This window comes from Eschscholzia californica, unplaced genomic scaffold (genome assembly GCF_041429995.1).
Source record: "Eschscholzia californica isolate CP2 unplaced genomic scaffold, dmEscCali1.0.p SCAF_1, whole genome shotgun sequence".
Lineage (NCBI taxonomy): Eukaryota > Viridiplantae > Streptophyta > Magnoliopsida > Ranunculales > Papaveraceae > Eschscholzia > Eschscholzia californica.
In genome coordinates this window covers 17716106-17736610 of record NW_028238198.1, presented here as the reverse complement: position 1 = coordinate 17736610, position 20505 = coordinate 17716106, and the positions used below count along the sequence as shown (strand labels likewise).

General features: G+C 36.9%; 2 protein-coding genes across 7 annotated transcripts; one reads left to right on the top strand and one right to left on the bottom strand.

Moving 5' to 3' along the window:
- The first annotated feature begins 172 nt into the window (after positions 1–172).
- On the top strand, positions 173–7291 carry LOC147564750 (putative LRR receptor-like serine/threonine-protein kinase At1g67720). Of its 3 annotated transcripts, none has more exons than XM_086649824.1 (15): positions 173–640; positions 1366–1897; positions 2113–2618; positions 2704–2836; positions 2993–3064; positions 3153–3221; positions 3303–3374; positions 3675–3743; positions 4024–4178; positions 4275–4519; positions 4724–4850; positions 4937–5005; positions 5093–5279; positions 5853–5988; positions 6820–7291. In XM_086649824.1, the coding sequence occupies exons 1-15, from the start codon at positions 556–558 to the stop codon at positions 7153–7155; spliced, it is 2793 nt and encodes a 930-aa protein (XP_086505950.1). In that variant the 5' UTR covers positions 173–555; the 3' UTR covers positions 7156–7291. The 3 variants fall into 3 exon arrangements, with proteins under 3 accessions (XP_086505950.1, XP_086505946.1, XP_086505953.1); XM_086649820.1 differs by having other exon boundaries at positions 245–640; positions 4928–5005; XM_086649827.1 differs by lacking the exon at positions 173–640 and adding an exon at positions 732–929.
- Positions 6747–13119, bottom strand: LOC147564749 (uncharacterized). Of its 4 annotated transcripts, none has more exons than XM_086649814.1 (12): positions 12631–13119; positions 12298–12507; positions 11939–12207; positions 11758–11843; positions 11466–11629; positions 11262–11377; positions 10830–11096; positions 8593–10727; positions 8375–8489; positions 8048–8128; positions 7533–7634; positions 6747–7187 (listed from the first exon to the last, which is right to left on the bottom strand). In XM_086649814.1, the coding sequence occupies exons 1-11, from the start codon at positions 12818–12820 to the stop codon at positions 7551–7553; spliced, it is 3717 nt and encodes a 1238-aa protein (XP_086505940.1). In that variant the 5' UTR covers positions 12821–13119; the 3' UTR covers positions 6747–7187; positions 7533–7550. The 4 variants fall into 4 exon arrangements, with proteins under 4 accessions (XP_086505940.1, XP_086505933.1, XP_086505928.1 ...); XM_086649807.1 differs by having other exon boundaries at positions 8375–8492; positions 12631–13021; XM_086649802.1 differs by lacking the exon at positions 6747–7187 and having other exon boundaries at positions 7337–7634; positions 8375–8492; positions 12631–13021.
- Positions 13120–20505: the final 7386 nt, after the last annotated feature.

Sequence of the window (20505 nt, the reverse complement as noted above, 5' to 3'; positions counted from 1 at the left end):
AGTACTACATACCAAGTTCTATTATTATTATGGACACGAGCCCATTTGCAAGTTTGTCGACATGAACATTGTTGTTGCGGCGAATATGTGAGAAGGTAATGCCTAGAATGAAATTTTTGACAGTTGAGATGTGAACTTCTAATTGCCATTGTATAGTCTTTTGGAGTTGGTCTCTCTCTACTTGAAGTCTTAAAACAATACTAATATATGCTCACAATTTCTTCAAGAGCCCAAATTTGCCACTAAGACCAAACAAACAAACATATTCTCTTTATTGGCGGGTAAAACGAAACAATAACAGCCACTGACCGCGAGTCCCACTTACTACTTGTCGTCTCCTATAGAAATTAGATAGTGGACGAGACTTCCAGTCTCCGACTGTAGTTCTCTGTACTAGTCTTCTTCTCTCTCTAAAACTCTCTTTCTCTCTCTCTCTATCTCTCACTCTGGACCAGAAGATTAAGTTTCAGACTTCAAGTCTCCGATTGTAGTGCTATTTACCTCTTCACTTTCTCTTCTGGCTGAAACTTCAATAGAAAGAAAACAAAAGAAATAATGATGATGATGATAAGAAGAAGTCACTTTTTCATTTCTCTTTCTTTTCTTCTTCTTATTAACGCTAATAATGCTCAGATGTCAGGTAATTCTTTTCAATCTCTACTTCAATTACTCTTTAACTCCTTTTACTTCTCTTTATAGCTTTTTCTGTTCTAATTCTGATTTGCGGATTTGTGTATCTAAAACTATGTTATCTAAATTATGTTGGAAAATCATTCATGTCTAATTTATATCACGGTCGTGAAATTTTCTAGGGTTTGTTTTGATCATTTCCTACCATAGATTTTTCTTTTTTTTGTCGAATATAGTTTTAGTTATATAGGAATTGTTTCTCTCTCTGCTTTTGAATTTGATGCAAGTATTTTGATCAGGTACTACTAACTCATCACCTATAAAAGAAGAAGAATCCTTAGTTCACTTACCATTTCCCTTTGATTTCTCCTCTCTTTTACTATAGATGCCCGATACGTTCTAAATAAGAGAGCTCTACTATCTTGAATTTTAATATATATGATACTGGAAACGTGAACTAATGTAAAAATGGATATGATAAAATGCTGTAGTTGCTTTAGGAAGTTTTATTTATCTCAATTATGGGAAGTGGGTACAAAACTTAATTTAGATGAGTTGGGTTATGGATCTCAGGATTCATTTAAGCCGTTGGAGTAGGAAAGTTTGGATGAGATCTGAGGGCTGACTATATCCGAAGATATCGGACATTCACCCTAAAAGAAGGCCGTCCTTGTGTTTTATATACGCGAGTGTTGTTCAAAGTGTTATTTTGTGACAGTAAAACCAAAATTGCAGGTTTTGTAAGCTTGGACTGTGGAGGTAAGGAAAACTTCACCGATGACATAGGCCTTCGGTGGACACCTGATGATCAACTCATGTTTGGGGAGACAGCTTCAATATCAGTTGAGAAGGAGACGCGAAAACAGTATACCTCAGTTAGATACTTCCCTGCTGATAATAGAAAATATTGTTATACGCTTGACGTGAAAACTAGAACCCGGTATCTTGTAAGAACAACATTCTTATATGGGAATTTTGATAGCAATAATGTCTACCCAAAGTTTGACATCTCACTTGGGGCGACTCATTGGTCAACAATTCTCATTTCAGATTTTACTACCATAGAGGTTCGAGAGTTGATTGTTCTGGCTACTTCGCCTACAATTAGTGTGTGTTTATCCAATGCCACAACTGGGCAGCCATTTATCTCGACCATTGAGCTTCGCCCGTTTAATGGTTCAGTTTATTATACAGATTTTGAATCTCAATTCTTCCTTAGTGTGTCTGCACGGATAAACTTTGGCGCTATAAGTGAAAATCCTATCAGGTATGCTTCAATAAATGGTTAATGCTGTTTTAGGCGTAATTTGTTCATGTTGGATGTACTTATCGATGCTTGTTCTTTTACATGGTACGTAACTCTAATGATTTCAAAAGGTAACTGTTTGACTGAAACAAAGTTGCAAAAACAGTAATTTTGCCTATATCCTTTTACACATGAGATTGCTCTTTGTTTCATAAGCAAAGTCTTTCTGACTTCAGGTATCCTGACGACCCGTTTGATAGAATATGGGAGTCAGACTCTTTGAAGAAACCTAATTATCTCGTTGATGTTGCTCCGGGAACAGAGAAAGTGTCCACAAAAATGCCTATTAATATCAATGGAGGTGAAAGACCACCTGAAAAGGTTATGCAGACGGCTGTGGTTGGTACTAAAGGGTCATTAACTTATCGGTTGAACTTGGATGGATTTCTAGGTTCTGGATGGGCATTCTCATACTTCGCGGAAATTGAAGAATTGACTTCAAATGATACCAGGAAATTTAGGCTTGTCCTACCAGGAATGGATGAAGTCAACAAAGCGGCCGTTAATATTCAAGAAAACGCCCATGGAAAATATCGGTTGTATGAACCAGGATACACAAACATAACACTTCCTTTTGTATTAAATTTCGAATTTAGAAAAACTGCTGAGTCAACCAGGGGACCTCTCTTAAATGCAATGGAGATCAATAGATACCTGAAAATTAATTATGGTTCTAAAGATGGTACGAGTATGTTTGACTCCTAGATTATCCTCTCTGGAACTTCGAACTAATTCCGTTTCTGATTTTAGTCTGTCGTGATTTCCAGGAACAGTAACCGCTGGTCTTGTTTCTAAATATCCATCAGCTGGCTGGGCAAGAGAAGGTGGCGACCCATGCTTGCCTGTTCCATGGTCATGGTTACAGTGTAACTCAGACCCACAACCAATGATAATTTCCATGTAATAAAAAAAAAAGTTCTCCGTTCTTGTTTTCAGTAGACTAGAATTTTGCCACGAATACTTGAGTCTTTTTCTTTTATTTGTAGACAAGCCTTACTCCTTACCGTATTTTTCAACAGATCTAATTCAAACTATTATTATGCCCTATTTTTGTAGTAACTTGTCTGGGAAGAATTTGACAGGGAACATTCCTTCAGAGTTAACAAAGTTATCGGGATTAGTTGAGCTGTAAGAGTACAACATGATCTCATTCTACCTTATAATGTAAAGTATTCTGTTGCTTGTCTTTTAATAACCAAGTTTGTTATGATTGCAGAAGGCTAGATGGTAACTCACTTGATGGTCCTATACCTGATTTCACTGAATGTAAAGATTTAAAGATCATGTAACTTCTACGCTTTAACCTTTTTTGTTGTAATTCCGAGACATATTTGAATGAAAGGCTTAATATCTACTTCTTTTGTAGCCATCTCGAGAATAATCACTTAAGCGGCGAGCTGCCTTCATCTTTGACTAATCTACAAAATTTACGGGAATTGTAAGTTCTCGTATCTACATAATCACTACTATGAACAGTGCCTTGAAGAGACACTTAGGCTGTGCATACTTGGATACCTCTTACGATCTTAGTGCCTGTACAAGTCGAATATGTCAAAAATTAACAAATGACGGGATTAATGAAGATATATGTTATTGGATACATGATCATTGTTATTCTAAGTTTCTAACCTCTATAAGTAGTCCTTATGTCTTTCTTTGCCTTCTTAGTTTTCTACAATGCCAAAAACTATGATATTTTTAAGTGTAAGACTTAGTTTGTTTGTGGTGGTGATGGTAGGTACTTGCAGAACAACATGTTATCCGGAACGATTCCCGCAGGGCTTCTGAACACTAACCTGGTTCTTAAGTACGTTCGATCTTCTCTCTCTGTATGACGGCCTCATAACATGCGATTTTATGATCCGAAGTTCAATTACTTATATTTTAAAAAAAATGTTAGAAAATTCCCTAGTTGAATAGACTGATCTTATTCATTTTGAACTTCAAGAAATACAATGAATCTTAAAATCACCTGTTGCCGACTCTAAGTGTATCATGTGATTATTCATGTTTATTTTCCTTCTTTCCTTTCTCTTTGCATACTTGGAAACTCATGCATTATTCTTCTCCACCTTTCCGATACCCAGCTACTCTGGGAATGGTGATCTTCACAAAAAAGGCGATAGAGGCAAACGTTGGGCCATCATTCTTGGCACATCAGTAGGAGCTGTGGTTCTGCTTATAGCTACTGTATTATGTTGCTTCTTTATGTTCAGGGGGGAGAAAAGAAATTCTCAGAAAGGTCTCTGAAGGATTTCTAGTTTTAGATATATGGTCACTTTAAGAATAGACTGAACAATTCTGAACATAGATATAAATGACTCTCCAATTGTTTCAGATGATGTTACTAGTGGTCTCACATCGCGAAGGCTAGTTTCTTCTTCCTTGAGTAACGCTTCAACTGAAGCGGCAAACTGCTTTTTATTAGCTGATATTGAATATGCAACAAGGGGATTCGAGAAGAGAATTGGATCAGGGGGCTTTGGCGTTGTGTACTTTGGAAAGATGAGAGATGGAAAGGAAGTTGCGGTCAAAGTTCTCACGAGTAACACATACCAAGGAAAACGAGAGTTCGCAAACGAGGTACTAACTGCTATTGCTATGTTATGAACATGTAAGAACTCCTTAATGCGTTTGGTCTGTGTTGGACCATTAATGTTTTCATGTTCTTTTGCCCTACTTTTATCGTTCTTTATACATATAATTAGTTTGTGGAGTTCCAACTGGAAACCAACTGGCATTTTTCTATATGGTATTTTATTCGAGTATCTTTTTTTGGTGATATAGGTAAAATTGCTTTCCAGAATACATCACAGAAACCTGGTACAATTTCTTGGATACTGCCAAGAAGAAGGAAAAAGTATCCTTATTTATGAATTCATGCATAACGGAACCTTAAAGGAACATCTTTATGGTGAGTCTTATCTTTCTTATGTTCGCATGGAATTGATTATTTTATCTTACTAAGATCTTAAATTACAATCTTATAAGCTTTACTAGGACCTTTAACACCGGAGAGAAGTATGAGTTGGATCAAACGCCTCGAGATTGCTGAAGATGCTGCAAAAGGTTAAGTAACTAAACATATTTAAAAAAGAATTACTCTCCAGAGTGGAAGATTAAATGTGATTGCTATTTCTGTCAATTTTCTTTCAGGGATTGAGTACCTTCACACTGGCTGTGTTCCAACTATCATCCACAGAGATCTAAAAACCAGCAACATCCTTCTTGACAAACACATGAGAGCAAAAATCTCTGATTTTGGTCTCTCAAAGCCTGCAGTAGATGGAATGACTAGCGTATCTAGTGTAGTTCGAGGGACTGTCGGGTATCTGGATCCTGAGTAAGAACTATTGAATTTGGATCTTGATGGCTTTACCAATTCACTTCTGCTTGAACTGTTGAATTTGCATTCATAACCGGGGAAAACTGTTCAGAACGAAATTTTTCGACTTTCACATTCTCATGTGGGTTGTGGTCTTGTGGATATGAGACTAGTGTTACTAAGACCCCACTTAAACTCCAAAGACCTGGGGTGAAGTTAGGGACATGCACTTAGTTCTAAACGATGACCGTACAAACTGTGGCCCTTATTGAACACTATACTTGGCCCAGTTTGTCCCGTCTCTGCTCACTATTTTGATCGGTTTTCACTCATTCGAATACTTGTATTCCTATGAAGTGTTGACTGAAGTTAACAGCAGGTGAATGATATAATATGCTTAATTTGCATGCAGCTTAGGAGTGATATGTCTCGTAATCGTCTGGTTATTGTTATTAAGATCATTTTTTTGTTTAAAATTGATATCAGGCTCATCTCTGTGGGTGAGTAAGACGCTATTCCATGTAGGCGACTAAGATATTTTCATTTGTCTTGATATGCTCTCTTACATAATATATCTTTCCCTCGACACAGGTATTACATCTCCCAGCAATTAACAGACAAGAGCGACGTCTATAGTTTTGGTGTTATTCTTCTTGAGCTGATTTCAGGTCAAGAGGTGATTTCTAGCAATAGCTACGGGGTTAACTGCCGTAATATAGTCCAGTGGGTAAGTCTCATTCTGTTATTCCTAGACAATAAAATTGTGAAGTATGACTGTCCATTAAGGGCAGTCTAAAACTTGATGGTAAAACCTCAAATTTTAGTCAAATAAAACAGAGGACCTAGACAACTAAATAGATAATTCACATTCTGTGCTTCTTAGACAACAAAAGTTGGAAATCATGATTGTCCATTAAGGGACATCCCTGACTATCTAAAGGGACATATAAAACCATCTTAATGGTAGTCTAAAATCACCGAAAGGGCTGTCTAAGATCATCTTAAGGGTCGTCGAAAACAATCTAAACCTCTCTAAAGGATAGCAGAAAATCATCCTGAGGTCGTTTAAATTCTGTGCCAGTAGAATATCATTGTATTAAAAGTTCAAATTTCAGTATCTCTATGTCTCATGATAATGCTTGAAAAAAAGGTGTTAAAATAGGAAAATAAAAACAGACAAACATATTTTTTGGTAACGAGTCCCTCACTGATCGTTTTCCAGATTTTTTGTTCACTAAAACCTTGATCCAGTATCTATCTTTTATAAACGTTACGACAACCTCTTTTTTTTCCGTTGTAACCCTTTTTAGCAGGCAAAATTTGTTCTTCAACATGGACTGTTAAATGACCTTTTTTGTTCATTATATCGTTCCTTTAGTGTTTGTCTTTCATTATAATGGTAAAGGAAATGTCTTCTTGTGTAACTCTGTCTATTGTTATTTAAGCATTGCATCATATAACATTACCATAGTTTTTTCTTCCAACTTTATGAGAATATTGTAACATTTATTATATTATTTATCGTTTTCGAAATGCTAATCCATGATAATGAAAACAGGCGAAGACACAAATTGAGAGTGGAAATATTCAAGGAGTAATTGATCCGTCATTGAACAATGATTACAACATACAATCAGTTTGGAAGATAGCCGAGAAGGCGATAATGTGTGTTCAACCTCATGGAAGTATGAGGCCATCTATATCGGAAGTGCTCAAGGAGATTCAAGATGCAATCTTAATTGAGAAAGGAACAAATTCTGCAAGAGAGGGTAATTCTGATGACATGTCAAGGATTTCTTCGAACTCTTCCGTTAACGTGGCTTCGATTGAGTTCCCAGCAGCTGAGCCATATCTTTCTTTCCACGACTCCACTTTCCAGCCGTCGGCTCGTTAAGTTACGTATATATTTTGTTTATTAATACTCATCTGTATAAAAACCATTGTTGGTTATACCTTCTTATTTAAACGTCAATATTTATATAAAGAAACATGAAAATATATTAAAACGAAGGGCTTCTTCGGTGTAGCAATGCTGCTTGATTTATGTTGGTTCTGCAAGAGAGTTGGTTCTATCCTTTCATGAATTCTCGAACATTTTCATTAATTAATTATTCTAAACAAAACAAATGTACATTTTTTTCTCCAACTGATGCAAACCAAGGAAGTGGCTAAAAGTTGGAAGAAGAAGAAGAAGAAGAAGAAAGAGCGTGTGAACAGAAATCAAAGGGACATGTCACAACAGTTAGAAAAGAATAATCAGTGGCGGCCTACTTGGGAAGGGTTTATCTGTTAGGGAGAGAGGTTGCATGGTGGCGGGAGATTCGTACACTTTGTGCAGTCAAATGGTCCTATCTCTTGGTGCTTCCTTTTAACCTGTAACAGAAAACAACATTCAAAGTCGATATATGCAGCGGCAACACGTAAAATATATGTTCTCGAATTTGAGGGAAACCTGCCTAAATTGATATTCCTTTCCCACCCATTTGGACAAACTTTGAATCCAACTCTCCTTCAAAAACTTTGAAATTTATTTCAAAAGAGAGGTCAAGCCGAAGTCCAGAAGCTTGTTTTTTTTTGTTCATATATCCAAATGATTAGGGTTTTTAGGTTACCTTTGGGTTCTATGCCCCTTTAGATTACCCCTCAAAGATTGAGCTTATCATCTATATCTTAAGCTTAAACTTGATGACAATGACAGTGGTCATTCTCAACTTTCCATATACTGTGGAAGTTGTGTGATTGATTAAAATGATAATGAGGATGGGTAATGAGAAAGAAGAACATACAGGAGACCATGGCCCGGGTTCTGGAACAGACTTGTCAGGTGGAGAGTTCTGTACTGCACCAGTCTTCATTGTTAGAATATCCTACATAGAGAAAAATAACAATTCTATTACATAAATTTGGATGGAAGGTAGGAGTATCTATGATATTCACAGTCCAAGAAAAGAGCCTTTTCTCGTTCATCATTTACAAAAAATCCTCAAGTTAAAATATATACTAAAGAATCTTTAGAAGGGCAGAAATGTATGAACATCATAGAAATCAAGATGTTTGCTTTCCTGTAATAATACTTTGGCTTTCTCATGCAAACAAATAAAAATCTGCATTACCTCTCCAGCAGCCTCCAGAGCAGCTAACCATTCATCTGAGAATGGAGGAGCTACTTTCAGCTGTAATTTCACTGCGAGAGCATCTCTATCTTTGGGTTCTTCCACGGAATTTCTTCTGCTGCAATGATAATGCAGTTTGTTAAACTGAACCTTCATTAAACAAATGAGAGAGAGAGAGAGAGAGAGAGAGAGAGAGAGAGAAGCTTCCTTCTGCTTACTTTGGAACTTCTGCACCCTCAGATTCTGTTCGGGGTACACCATTCTCAGGCTCAGATTGATTTTCACCATCAGTAGCATCATCCACAGACGTATGTGTCAGTGTCTTCTCTGGTGATATATAATTTTTTGATTCATTAACTCCAATCACATTAGGAGTTCCGCAAGTGATTTCAACTGAGTTTGAGCATGAATCCTCCTCTAATCGGCAAATGGATACATCACTTACAGATTGAGCTTTGCTCAATTTAAAAAATGACTCGAATTCGTCGCTATTTTGGATACTGTGTTCTAACTTGTGCGTGCCTGGTGATTTACAAGGGGATTCAGTTTGATGACTTTCAACTATGGAGCTTATCTCTAAACACTTCAAAGGAGAACCTTCAACATGTAGATGTTCATTCTTGTCCTCATCCACACCATCACTTGCTTTTGCGTGCGGAGTATCATAACTTTCACAAAGATTTACATTATCATCTGTTATTTCTGTAACTTCATGATCGTCACTTTTAAGCAATACTTCTCGAGAACTTTCTGCTTTTTTGTTATTTTTCTGATACTCATCTGATGATATTCTTTGCTGAAGTGATGTGCCATCGTTACTATCCAACTTATTCTCACCTTTGGGCAGCACTTCCTCACATTCATTAGGGCAAGGCTTTCTAACATTTAGTTGTTCCTTTGCCTGTTCTTTAACAAAAATTTCATCAATTCTGGAGCAGCAATGTGGGTAACCTTCATTCATCACATCTCTAAACTCCACACCACAAACTGAGTCAATGACTTGTAAAGAACTATCTAAACACTCAAACAGGGGATCTTCGATTTGTTGGACTTTAATCATGTTATCGGCTCCTGAGCAATCTTCTTTCAGTTGCATCCTAGAGGCTACTGAAGATTCAACATCACAAGTATCCATCTCACATCCACTTTTGGGATTTATGAAAGTGATCCGCAGACCATTATCTTTCGAGGGATCTTCCAGTGGTTCACTTTTCTCAACCATAATGTTCTCCGACACCGGGACTTCAGTATTCTCGTTATGGAGAATTTCGTCTACTTCATCTAGGCCAAGATGTCTTAGCTCTACTATATCAGATTTTCCATTGACGGACTGCGCAACGCTTGAGCATTTCACAGATGTACATGCACCACTGTTGGAATTATCATATCCAACCTGCAGATCAGATATAATGTCACAAGTGTCAATTAACATATCACTACACACGGATCCCAATGGTATCTTTTCCGCATGGCTGTCATCAATCACATTATCGTTTTCAACCACAACTGACACTTGCATTTGAGAATTCAAGCGGAGTGGAATGTCTAAGTTGTCTGATTCACTCCCACTAAGATTTTCATTTTTTATGTTGCCATTTATATTCTGAAGATGGATATCTTGTTGGACCTGCTGAATTTCGTTTTCTGCATCATCTTCAGCATCATTGCTAGCATCTTCTAGCTTCTCAAGAGATTTCTCCTTTTGGATCTGTTCAGTAAAGCAGGAACGTGGTGGCGATGGATTATCATCCAGAATCAAACCCATATCTGAATAATGCAATATATGCTCAACTTCATCGTGAGCTTGCGCTATAGCACCTTGTTCGTTTTCAAAATGGTTAGCTTTATTGAGCTGCTCAGGTGATCTAGTACTTAGCCGAGATAGGTTATCACTCGATTCCAATCGCTGGTTTACACTATGCAAAATCTTATCAACTCTATCTTCGGCATGATTTTTAGCACCATTCTGCTTCCCACCTTGATCATCAGCATGATCATGAACACTAAGAGACTGAATCTGGTTTGTTTCATTATAAGAATTCTTGCAATTAGGCCCTTTTGCTTTTACTCTTAGATTCTTTACTTGGATCTCCGATTTTGTTGGATGAGAACCAGAAACTACAGTAGGTGGAATCAAAGGCTTCAAAGCTGAGACTAATGAACTATCTCCAAGTGCTCTACCATTGATGCTCCCTTTAGTCACTTTTACAGTCCCAAGCGGTGCATGCAGTGGCTTCGCCTCCCCAGAATGGTTTGGTTGACTAAGTTTCCTGGGTTTTGGAATACATGAATCCCGACGACTGCTTGATTGAGTATTGAGGGACTGAATACCTTGAGAAGCTGAAGATTTTGGCTGCACCAATTAATAGAGCGTAAAACTAGCATGTTAAAAAGAGAGCATGTAAATTCAATTTGGAATTAGACAACAGCGCACGGATGTAAATAGGTTTTTCACCTGATCAAAGTATCGAAGTGATGGCGAAGGCATCCTCAAACCTGTTGGTTTTGCAGGATGACATTGTGAATTTGGAACATCTTCGGCAAAATGACGATCATCATGTGAAACAGAGTTTGCAAGCTCTCCGGCGGATTCCCCGTCTGTGGTATGTTCATCACCGCAAGGTACAGAGGGTGTAGTGATTTTAGGACCAAGCTTTCTGCCTTTGGCAGCTTGTAGAGGCCTTGGATCAGTTGTTAAACGTTTTTCCTTGGTCAAAGTTGACTGCAAATCATTGTAAGACAAAAAAAATTACTGAAATACTTGATTACATATACAACCACATTGAACTTTTGTGACTACGATTACTAAAGCACGGAAGTAATTATTTGATTACATATACCACCACATTCAGCTTTAAACTCGAGTAAAAACATTCAAGTTTCTCACCATAGTTTTACTCGAACGGAGAACAGAAGGCTTGAAGGATGAAGATGTAGAACCAAGGCCTTTTCTGGTTACCGTTGAGGATTCTTTCTGTCCTACACTTTTTGTAGACGACGAGCCTTTGTTTTAATGAAAAGAAATTAGAACTTTTAGACTGAATCATGTATTGTCGAATTGCTATTAAGTAACAGTGAGTTGAGAGAAAACCTGGTTGAACTTTTTTATTGCACTTTAAGGTTTTTGCACTCACAACAATATTCCTGGATGTTGTTGAAACTGAAGAAGAATCTGGTCTCTGAACCGTGCGTCTTGGGAGTTTAGAGTCTTTCAGTGTCCCATTTAGTGTGCTTGAACAAGGAAGCCTCTTTTGCGTAACAGAATGAATAAGTTAAGGGAAATACCGTTTTTCATATTCGTATTGATAAGGAAAAGGTTAAGGATCATAATTCTAAAGAAAGCCGCTAAGGCATCTACAACAAAGAAAGATAATTAAGGATATGAAGATAAACCAGTGGGTCTTGGGCAACCTCCTCCATGAGACATACTTCTAAATGGGGGCTTGGTTGGCTGCACCTTTCTAGATGCCTTTCGATCACAAATTTGACAAAATGATGAGTACCCATTAGTAAACATAATCTTAGTCGTGAAATTTACACGTACATATCTTCGTAGAATCTAACCTGAGGGGTTCGAGCTGCATTTCTTCTAGCTGGTGATTTGATCATACTTAATGAATCATCAGCAATCTTTAAATCTTCATTTGAGGAATTCTCAGGCAATTCATCAAACAAATCTTCTTCAATAGACTGCAAACCTAAGCTATTCATGCTTATTTTGGGACTTTTTCGACCAGACATACTTCCATCTTCAGTAACACTCCCTAAGAAGGGCGAATTAGGTCTATTGAGTGAATGATTAAGTCTAGATAGTTCTGAAGGGTCAAGAACACCTACAAAAAAAAGCCATAAATACAATTACTTCCAAATTTCCCACACTTTTATAGTTTAATTCTTCAACAAAAATTTAAAAAACAAAATACCTTCTTCGGTCAAGAATGCCTTGTTCCAAGCTAAACTCTTCCTTAGATTATAACCTCCACGTTTTTTCCTCCTTTTTACATGTTGAGGATCTTCACTAGGGCTTCTTGAACCTATACTGTGATCATTAAGATTATCCTTGTTGATGCTGTTTAAATCTTTAGGTGAAGAATAACAAGGATTCTGATTCTCATCTTTATCCTTCAAAATCCCTGAAATTTGTTTTACATAATTCAAACACATGAAAAGTAATCATCTATACAGACATTTTGACTGATAGAAGAAATTAGGGCTTCGAAATGAGTAAAAATTAAGAGTAGTAAAGAAAGCCTTACCAGGATTTTGAAATCGAGAATGTTTAATGGAATGTTCAGATCTGGATATTTGAAGTGGAGAGCAAGCGAAATCGATTGTGGTGGTGGAATCAAGGTCAAGATTGGGAATGTAGTTAGTAGAAGAAGTAGTGATTTCTAACAGTGAATCGTCTGCTTCTTCAATTTCTAAAAGAGAGAGATCAGTTTCCATCTCTCTCTCTCTATCTATCTATCTATCTATCTATCTATCTTCTTTCTCTCTGTAAAAAAAAAAAGTGTGTCCAGATCGGAGACGATAAATCGTTCTTTCTCTCTCTAAAACTACGTCTTCTCCGGTTTCTTTCAGGCGGAAGCATAACCCCTTGCATATTTTGAAACATTGGCAAGCGCGAATGTCTCAAATGACAATAATAGCCTTAATAGTATCGGATATTAACATTTTTGTCTTTGGGATCGTATCGACTGAACTTGATCGTAACCGTTGACATATTATTCCACCGTTTAGATTGGATACTGTATTGTCGTGATTCCCAGGTCTCACTTCCCCTGTGGATGAGAATAGTATAATTTCTACCTATAATTTGCCTTTTTTTTTTTTTTTAACATTACTTGGTATTCAAGGTTCTTATTATTTTTTTTCTTTTAGATTCTTGTTATCTCTAATTCATTGAAATTGGATTTTGTTTTGTTAAAATATAGAATTCAGTCTAGTGAAACGAATGTGTGATCGTATCCACCAAATATAGTTTTGGGTGGAATTGTTGTTCGATAACAACGACAATAACATTGAAACACTCTCGTGGATTTCTCTACCTGTCTATATTTTCGTCTTTGTCTCTATTTTATTTTCCTTCTCTACATCATCTTACGGGGCTTACATGTTCGAAACCAAAGGAAGTTATAATACTTGGGTCTAGTATATGGGAGCCCAAGCTACTATAAAGGCGCTCCCTTGGCCAGAATTTGTGCAGATGGTGGGGCTCAAGCAAGGAATGAAACTTCCCGTCACGAAACGTTTCCTAAAATGAGATTAGGTGCACGAAATAACACTTACAACTATTTCCTGCATAGTTTCCACCGACATGATCGAAATTTCCACCGAAGTTGTTGGAAATATCGAAATTTCCACCGACATGATGGAAATTTCGACCGACATAGTAGAAATCTAGCAAAGAAACAGGAGAAACTAATACTAGAAACATATCCCTTCCTTCGTCTTTTCATCTTCATTTCTCTTAGATCTATCTTGATTTTTATGTTATGTTTTCCATGGTTTTTGAATCTATTTGAATGATTTACGCCTTGACTTAACTGTCTAAATTGATTTTATCTTAGTAACACCCCTGATATAACTGTGTAATTGACGATACCTTCTCAAACTAACATAGTTTGTTAACTATAAACTATTATCAGTAAGAATGTTATCATTTAGGTGTTATAGCCAAAAAGTTATTCAATTTACTCCCGGAAGTAACTGTAATTGTTAGTACTCCCTCGAAGTAATAGATAATGTTAAACATCATTTTTATGTTTAATTATGGTTTAATAATATTGTTATATATAATTGCATCATATTTCTATCATTTCTGTAGATTTGTAAGATTTCCACACTGACCGAAACATTTCTACGAAACGTTTCCATTTTTGGACTGACCGAAATTTCCACCGAAACCGAAATTTCATTCCTTGGGCTCAAGTTGAGTCCATGGGCGCCTACAGGGATTTAGGGGCGCTTTTAGAATCTCCAGGGACCAACTGTCCATAATGAGCGTAGACAAAATTTGAACGGATCATCAAAGGGAGGTGTTCAAGCGTCCCTGATGATAATGGGAAGTGGCACAGGAAGCTTATAAGAGACCCTGGGTTTACCAAATCTTTCCAAACCAAATCCTGATTATAATTTGTTTCACATTCGTCATACAGGTTTGAAGGCAGGACAATGGCTGAGAATTTCAGGATTCCTGTGACATTCCCGACCTTCAAAGTCAAATTTTTTCTTTCTTTCTACTTTCTCTATTTTATTTTCCCCGTTAGGCGGCGGATGTAAAGGAAAGAAAGGGGGAAGAAGTAGAATTTTTTTTAAGGTTCAAAGTCGCCGACTAGAGCTTTTCACTTGATGGTTTTTCGCCGATAACATTCTGTCGAAAAAAAAGGATGAGGTGGAGAAAGAGAGGTGAAACCGAAGAGAGATGAAATGAAGTGAAGCAACAAAAAGAAATAATATAGATATTAATGTTATTATTATTATTTTGAGATTAATTCTATTTTGGTTTCTTAGAACATTTTAAAAATTAATTTTTGTACGATTAGAGCAAGTCCAATGGGGAGCGGTCCCGAGCCCTTAATTCAAATTAAGGGCCCGGGACACCCCATCCTCCCCATTGGACTCCAACCGGTCCCGGGCGGAGGGCTGAGCCAAATAAGGGGCGGCCCCTTGCTCCCCAAGGGACCCTTGGGGCTCCCCAACGGTCACATTGGGGAGCAAATCTGGCCGTTGGATTTCCCCAAAGGCCAGATTTTGGGTTCAACCCCTATAAATAGGGTTGAACCCAAATCATCCTTCATCTCTCTCTCATTTCACTCTATTTCAACTCTTTCTCTTTCATTTTATCTCTCCAACTCTCTTACTAATTTCTTCAATCTTTTTCAATGGATTCCTGCAATGATAATGAGTTATTTATGAATCTCCTTCAAAATCCCGGTTATCAATCTAGCCAATTTGAAAGTGATGAAATTTTTAATGATTCTTCACGAGTTCCCTCGGCGGTAGATGAAACTTTAGATGATTCTTGCGAGTTTGAAGGAACGACTTCAACCAAGAAATCTAATAAACGGGCTGCGTATACTACCAATGAAGATATAGTACTTACTAATTCTTATTTGAAATTCACATTTGATGCGGTTGTCGGTAATTGCCAAAAATCTACTATGTTTTGGCAAAAAGTAACCGATGAATTTAATGAACTTACAAACTCTCAACGCACGAAAAAGGGTTGTAAATCTCGTTTCAGTGACATAAATACCGAGTGTCAAAGTTTCATTTCTACTTTGAGGATAGTAAATAAAGTTCCAAAAAGCGGAGAGAACGACTATGGCCGGGTAATTTTTCTTACTTGTAATCTATATATTTTTATCTTTTGATTTCATAATATCCTTTTAAATCAATTTTTATCTTTTTCAGATTCAAAGAGCACTTGATATTTATAAAAACAATCACAAAGAAAAAATGTTTAAATTCCAACATGTTTACAAAGTTTTGATGTCGCATAACAAGTGAATGGCAGACATGCCAGGAGAGTTAACATCTGGGAAAAGAGATTCTAATACCAATCCATTGGAGGAAAGACCAATAGGTCGTAAACAAGCTGTAAGAAATCTCTCTTTGCTCTATTTTATTTCAATGAATGTTTCAATTACATTGATTTGCTTTTATACTTGATCAAAGAGGAAAAACAGAAATTACAAATAACAGAAAAAGTTTGTTATGAAATTTAGTTGAGTAACTAACTTTCTTCTTGTTGCAGGTTGCCTTTATAGAAAAGTCTTCAAGAGTTTTGTGGCTGCTTTTAGAGAATCAACTGAAGTCAAAATGCTTTGATTGTTGCGAGTGCTCTTAGACAAAGACTTAGGTCATATATGTTATTCATGACCTAAGTATAAAAGGGATAGAAAAACCCTAATTCCTTCTTTCAGCTTCTTCGAAAATCCCCAATTCCTTCTTTCCTGTTTTCATTGAAACCCTAGTTTTACAGCCCCCCTCAAACCGATGATGAAGACTTGTGAATCATCAGTTTGTTCCGAAAGAAATCAAAGAGATCGAGTGGAATCCCTTTAGTGAATATGTCTGCAATCTGTTCCTTTGTTGGAAGATGATGAACGACAATGGTTCCATTCGAAACTAAATCCCTAACATAGTGGTAATCAACCTCTATATGTTTTGTTCTCGCATGGAAGATAGGATTCGAAGCAAGAAACTTCGCACTGATGTTATCACAGTATAGTACGAACGGTTTCTTCAAGGGAAAACCAAGTTCATCCATGAGGTAAGATACCCAGACCATCTCTGTTGCAGTATTTGATAACCATTTATACTCTGCTTCTGTAGAAGATTTAGCAACTGTAGCCTGTTTCTTCGAGCTCCATGAGATGAGACTCGAACCAAGAAATAAACAGTAGCCTCCTGTTGATTTTCTCGAGTCAGGGCATCCAGCCCAGTCTGAGTCTCAATATGCTTTAAGAGATGTTAAATCTCCCTTTTCCAACTTAATACCAGAACCCATTGTCCCTTTAATATATCTAAGTATCTTTTTTACAAGTACTAAGTGAGATGTTGTTGGCTTGTGCATGAACTGTGCTGAGTAATTCACTCCAAATGATATGTCTGGTCGAGTTAAAGTGAGATACTGTAAGGCACCTACCAAGCTTCTAAACTCTATTGGATTGGATAGCTCATCACCCTCTGTAAGTGAAATTCTTTGACTGGTAGATACAAGCAGTTTTGATGGCTTTGAATCCAATAAATTTGCTCTCTGTAGTAGTTGTAAGGCATACTTGTTTTGAGTTAGAAGCATATTCTTCTTTATTGGATCATAAGAAACCTCAATTCCTAGAAAATAGGACAAGGAACCCAAATCTTTCATTTTGAAGGCCACACTTAAATCCTTGATCAAGGAATCAATATGAGTAGTTGAGCTGCCTGTAAGGATGATATCATCCACATATAACAATAGAATTAAAGTCCCTGATGAGGAATGATAGACAAACATTGAGTGATCTGTCCTACTTTTATGAAACCCATATTGATAAAGGAATGAGGCAAACTTGTTGAACCAAGCCCTAGGAGCTTGTTTCAACCCATATAGGGCTTTGTGAAGATGACAAACATGTGTCTCTTTGCCTGTTTGTGCAAACCCTGGTGGCTGAATCATGTAGACATTTTCATCAAGAATGCCATGTAAAAAGGCATTTGACACATCAAGTTGCTTTATGTGCCATGATTTTGTCACTGCAATTGTGAGTACAATCCTAATAGTGTTGGCTTTAACCACTGGGTTGAATGTTTCATCATAATCAATCCCTTCTTGTTGGTGAAAACCCTTAGCCACAAGTCTGGCTTTATACCTTTCAATTGTACCATCACTCTTCTGTTTGAGCTTGAAGACCCATTTGCAGCCAAGTACATTCATATTTTTGTCATATGGGACCAAAGACCATGTCTCATTATCTAGTAAAGCTTGATATTCATCATTCATAGCCTTTGTCCATTCACTATGTTTAGCAGCTTCCTTATAAGATTTTGGTTCAGTAGGTAACTCTAGAATGGACAAATAGGCAACATCTAAAGTGTGAGATGATGTGTAATGAGCCACAAAGTCTGATGGCAGTTGATTACTCTTGATAATTCCATTTCTGCCCCTAGTTATAATCTGACTAGGTTGCTGAATAGACACTGAAACAGGAGATGTTGCTGGTGTACTAATATTATTATTAGAAATGCCCAAGTCTCTTGAACCAGACTCTCTAGAACCTGAATTAGCTGGTGTACTATTATTAGGTGTCCCTAATTCAGTAGAGATTGCTTGTCTATTTGAGAGAGATGGCAGAGGTAAGCTAACATGTGAGGTGCTTATTCTGATCACCACTAGACATGTGCTGTTGGATGTTGGAATAGGGAAAGTTTCCTTCATCAAAAGTAACATGTCTAGAAATATAGACCCTCTTGGATATAGGTTCATAACACTTGTACCCCTTGTGTTCATTGATATATCCCAAAAATACACATTGAAGGCTTTTGGGGCTTAACTTGTCTTTTCTAAGTACTCCCAAATGTGGAAAACAAGCACAACCAAAGATTTTAAAGTGGGAGTAATTGGGAACAATATGAAAGAAAACTTCATATGGTGATAACCCTTGAAGTGTTTTTGTGGGTACTCTGTTAATTATGTATACTGCTGTGTTGAAAACATCAAACCATAAGAATTTAGGTAAAGAACAATGAAAGGATAGAGTATTACCTAGTTCTGTGATATGTCTATGCTTTCTCTCTGCCTTCCCATTTTGTTGTGGTGTATAGGGACATGAACTCCTGAAAATAATACCATTCTTGTCCAAAAAACTTTTGAATTCCCCTTTCATGAGTTCTGGAGCACCATCAGATTGAAAGTAGACAATTTTTTCTTTAAGTAGATTTTCAGTTGTTGCCTTGAAGTGTGTGAAACACTTAATACTGTCTGACCTTACCTTCATAGCATAAATCCAACTAAATTTGCTGAAATCATCAAGAAATAATATATAATATCTAGCTCCATTAGGTGTGGTGACAGGGGCTGGTCCCCAAACATCACAATGAACTAAGTAAAGTGGAGTATTGGTGGTTGTAGATGAATCCTCAAAAGGAAGACATTTGCTTTTGCCCATTTCACAAGAAGAGCAAAAGGACTTTTCTTTTGAAGTAGAAAAATGAATCTTATCTTCATTTTGTAATTGTTGAAGTACACCATGGTGAGAGTGACCTAGTCTTGCATGCCATATGTCATAGTGTGTAGAAGTTTGAGCTAGATTAGCTGAATAAGACCTATCTTGTAGCAGACTGTTATGAACTTCTATAGGGTATAGGTTCTGTTTCATAGGACCTTCTGCCAAGAGCTTTTTAGACCAAATGCCCCTAATAGTATAACCCCAAGGTAGAAATTCAACTGAGCATGAATTGTTTTTAGTAAATTTTGAGATAGACAACAAGTTTCTCTTAAGATTTGGAACACACAACACTTTATTTAGCTCAAAAGTATGATTAGAAGTAGATAACTGAGAAGAACCAGTGCTAGTGATTGGTAAGAACTTACCACTACCCACCGTAACAGCCTTTGTGCCTTGATAAGATTGACTAGTTATGAGATTTGAAGCAGTGTGTGTCATATGACTGCTGGCTCTTGAATCAGCCAGCCAGGCCCTGTCTTTAACTGAGTTAGCTTCTGTGACTACATGACATTCATCATAATCTGTCATGACTGAGACACAATCTGAGAATATATCATTATCTTGATCTTGTACAATAGCTGTGTGACATTCTTAAAAAATACCATCATCATCATTGGACTGTTCAAATTCATATAGAATAGCATTATTACATTCAAGTAAAGCTTCATCCTCATATAAGTAAGACTGTGGTTCTGTTATAGTATCATTAGTGTTTTCTATACTAGAATCATTTGCCTCATGCTGATTTTGAGATTCTGAATGATAGCCCATATGAGGCTTGTTTGGTGTATACCTAAAATAGCAAACCCCAGCAGAGTGTCCCCATCTTTTACATATACCACAAGGGACAGTGGTGAAATCAAAGTCATCAACCGTAATACCCACTTTGGTTTGAGAATTTGATGATGGTTTGACTTGAATTTGTGAACTTGTAGCATCTTTCTTTATTTGACCTTGATTTCTATAATATGTGGGTGATGGCTTATACCCTGGTTTAGCATATTGCTTCTGATTATACCTTTTCACATAGTAAGCTTCATGGTCAGTGTCTCTTGATAACAACCATTGCTCATGTTGAACTAATCTTGATTTAAGTTGAGCAAAGGTTAAGTGTTCATTATTTGCTCTAATGGCAATAGTGAAAGGATCATAATCTACACTTAAACCTTGAATTGCAAACCTTATTAACTCAGGTTCACTGACCCTATCATTGACAGACATTAAAGAATCTGAAATTTGTTTCAGTTCTCTAAGATATTCAGTTATGGAGGAATTTCCTTTCTTTATTGTCTGCAGCTTTCTTCTTAATTGGTCTTTTTGAGACTCAAGACCCTCATTATTAGTAAGATAGAGATAATCCCAAATCTCTTTGGCTGAGTTCAGCCCATATGTATCATAGTAAACAGATTTAGAAAGAGT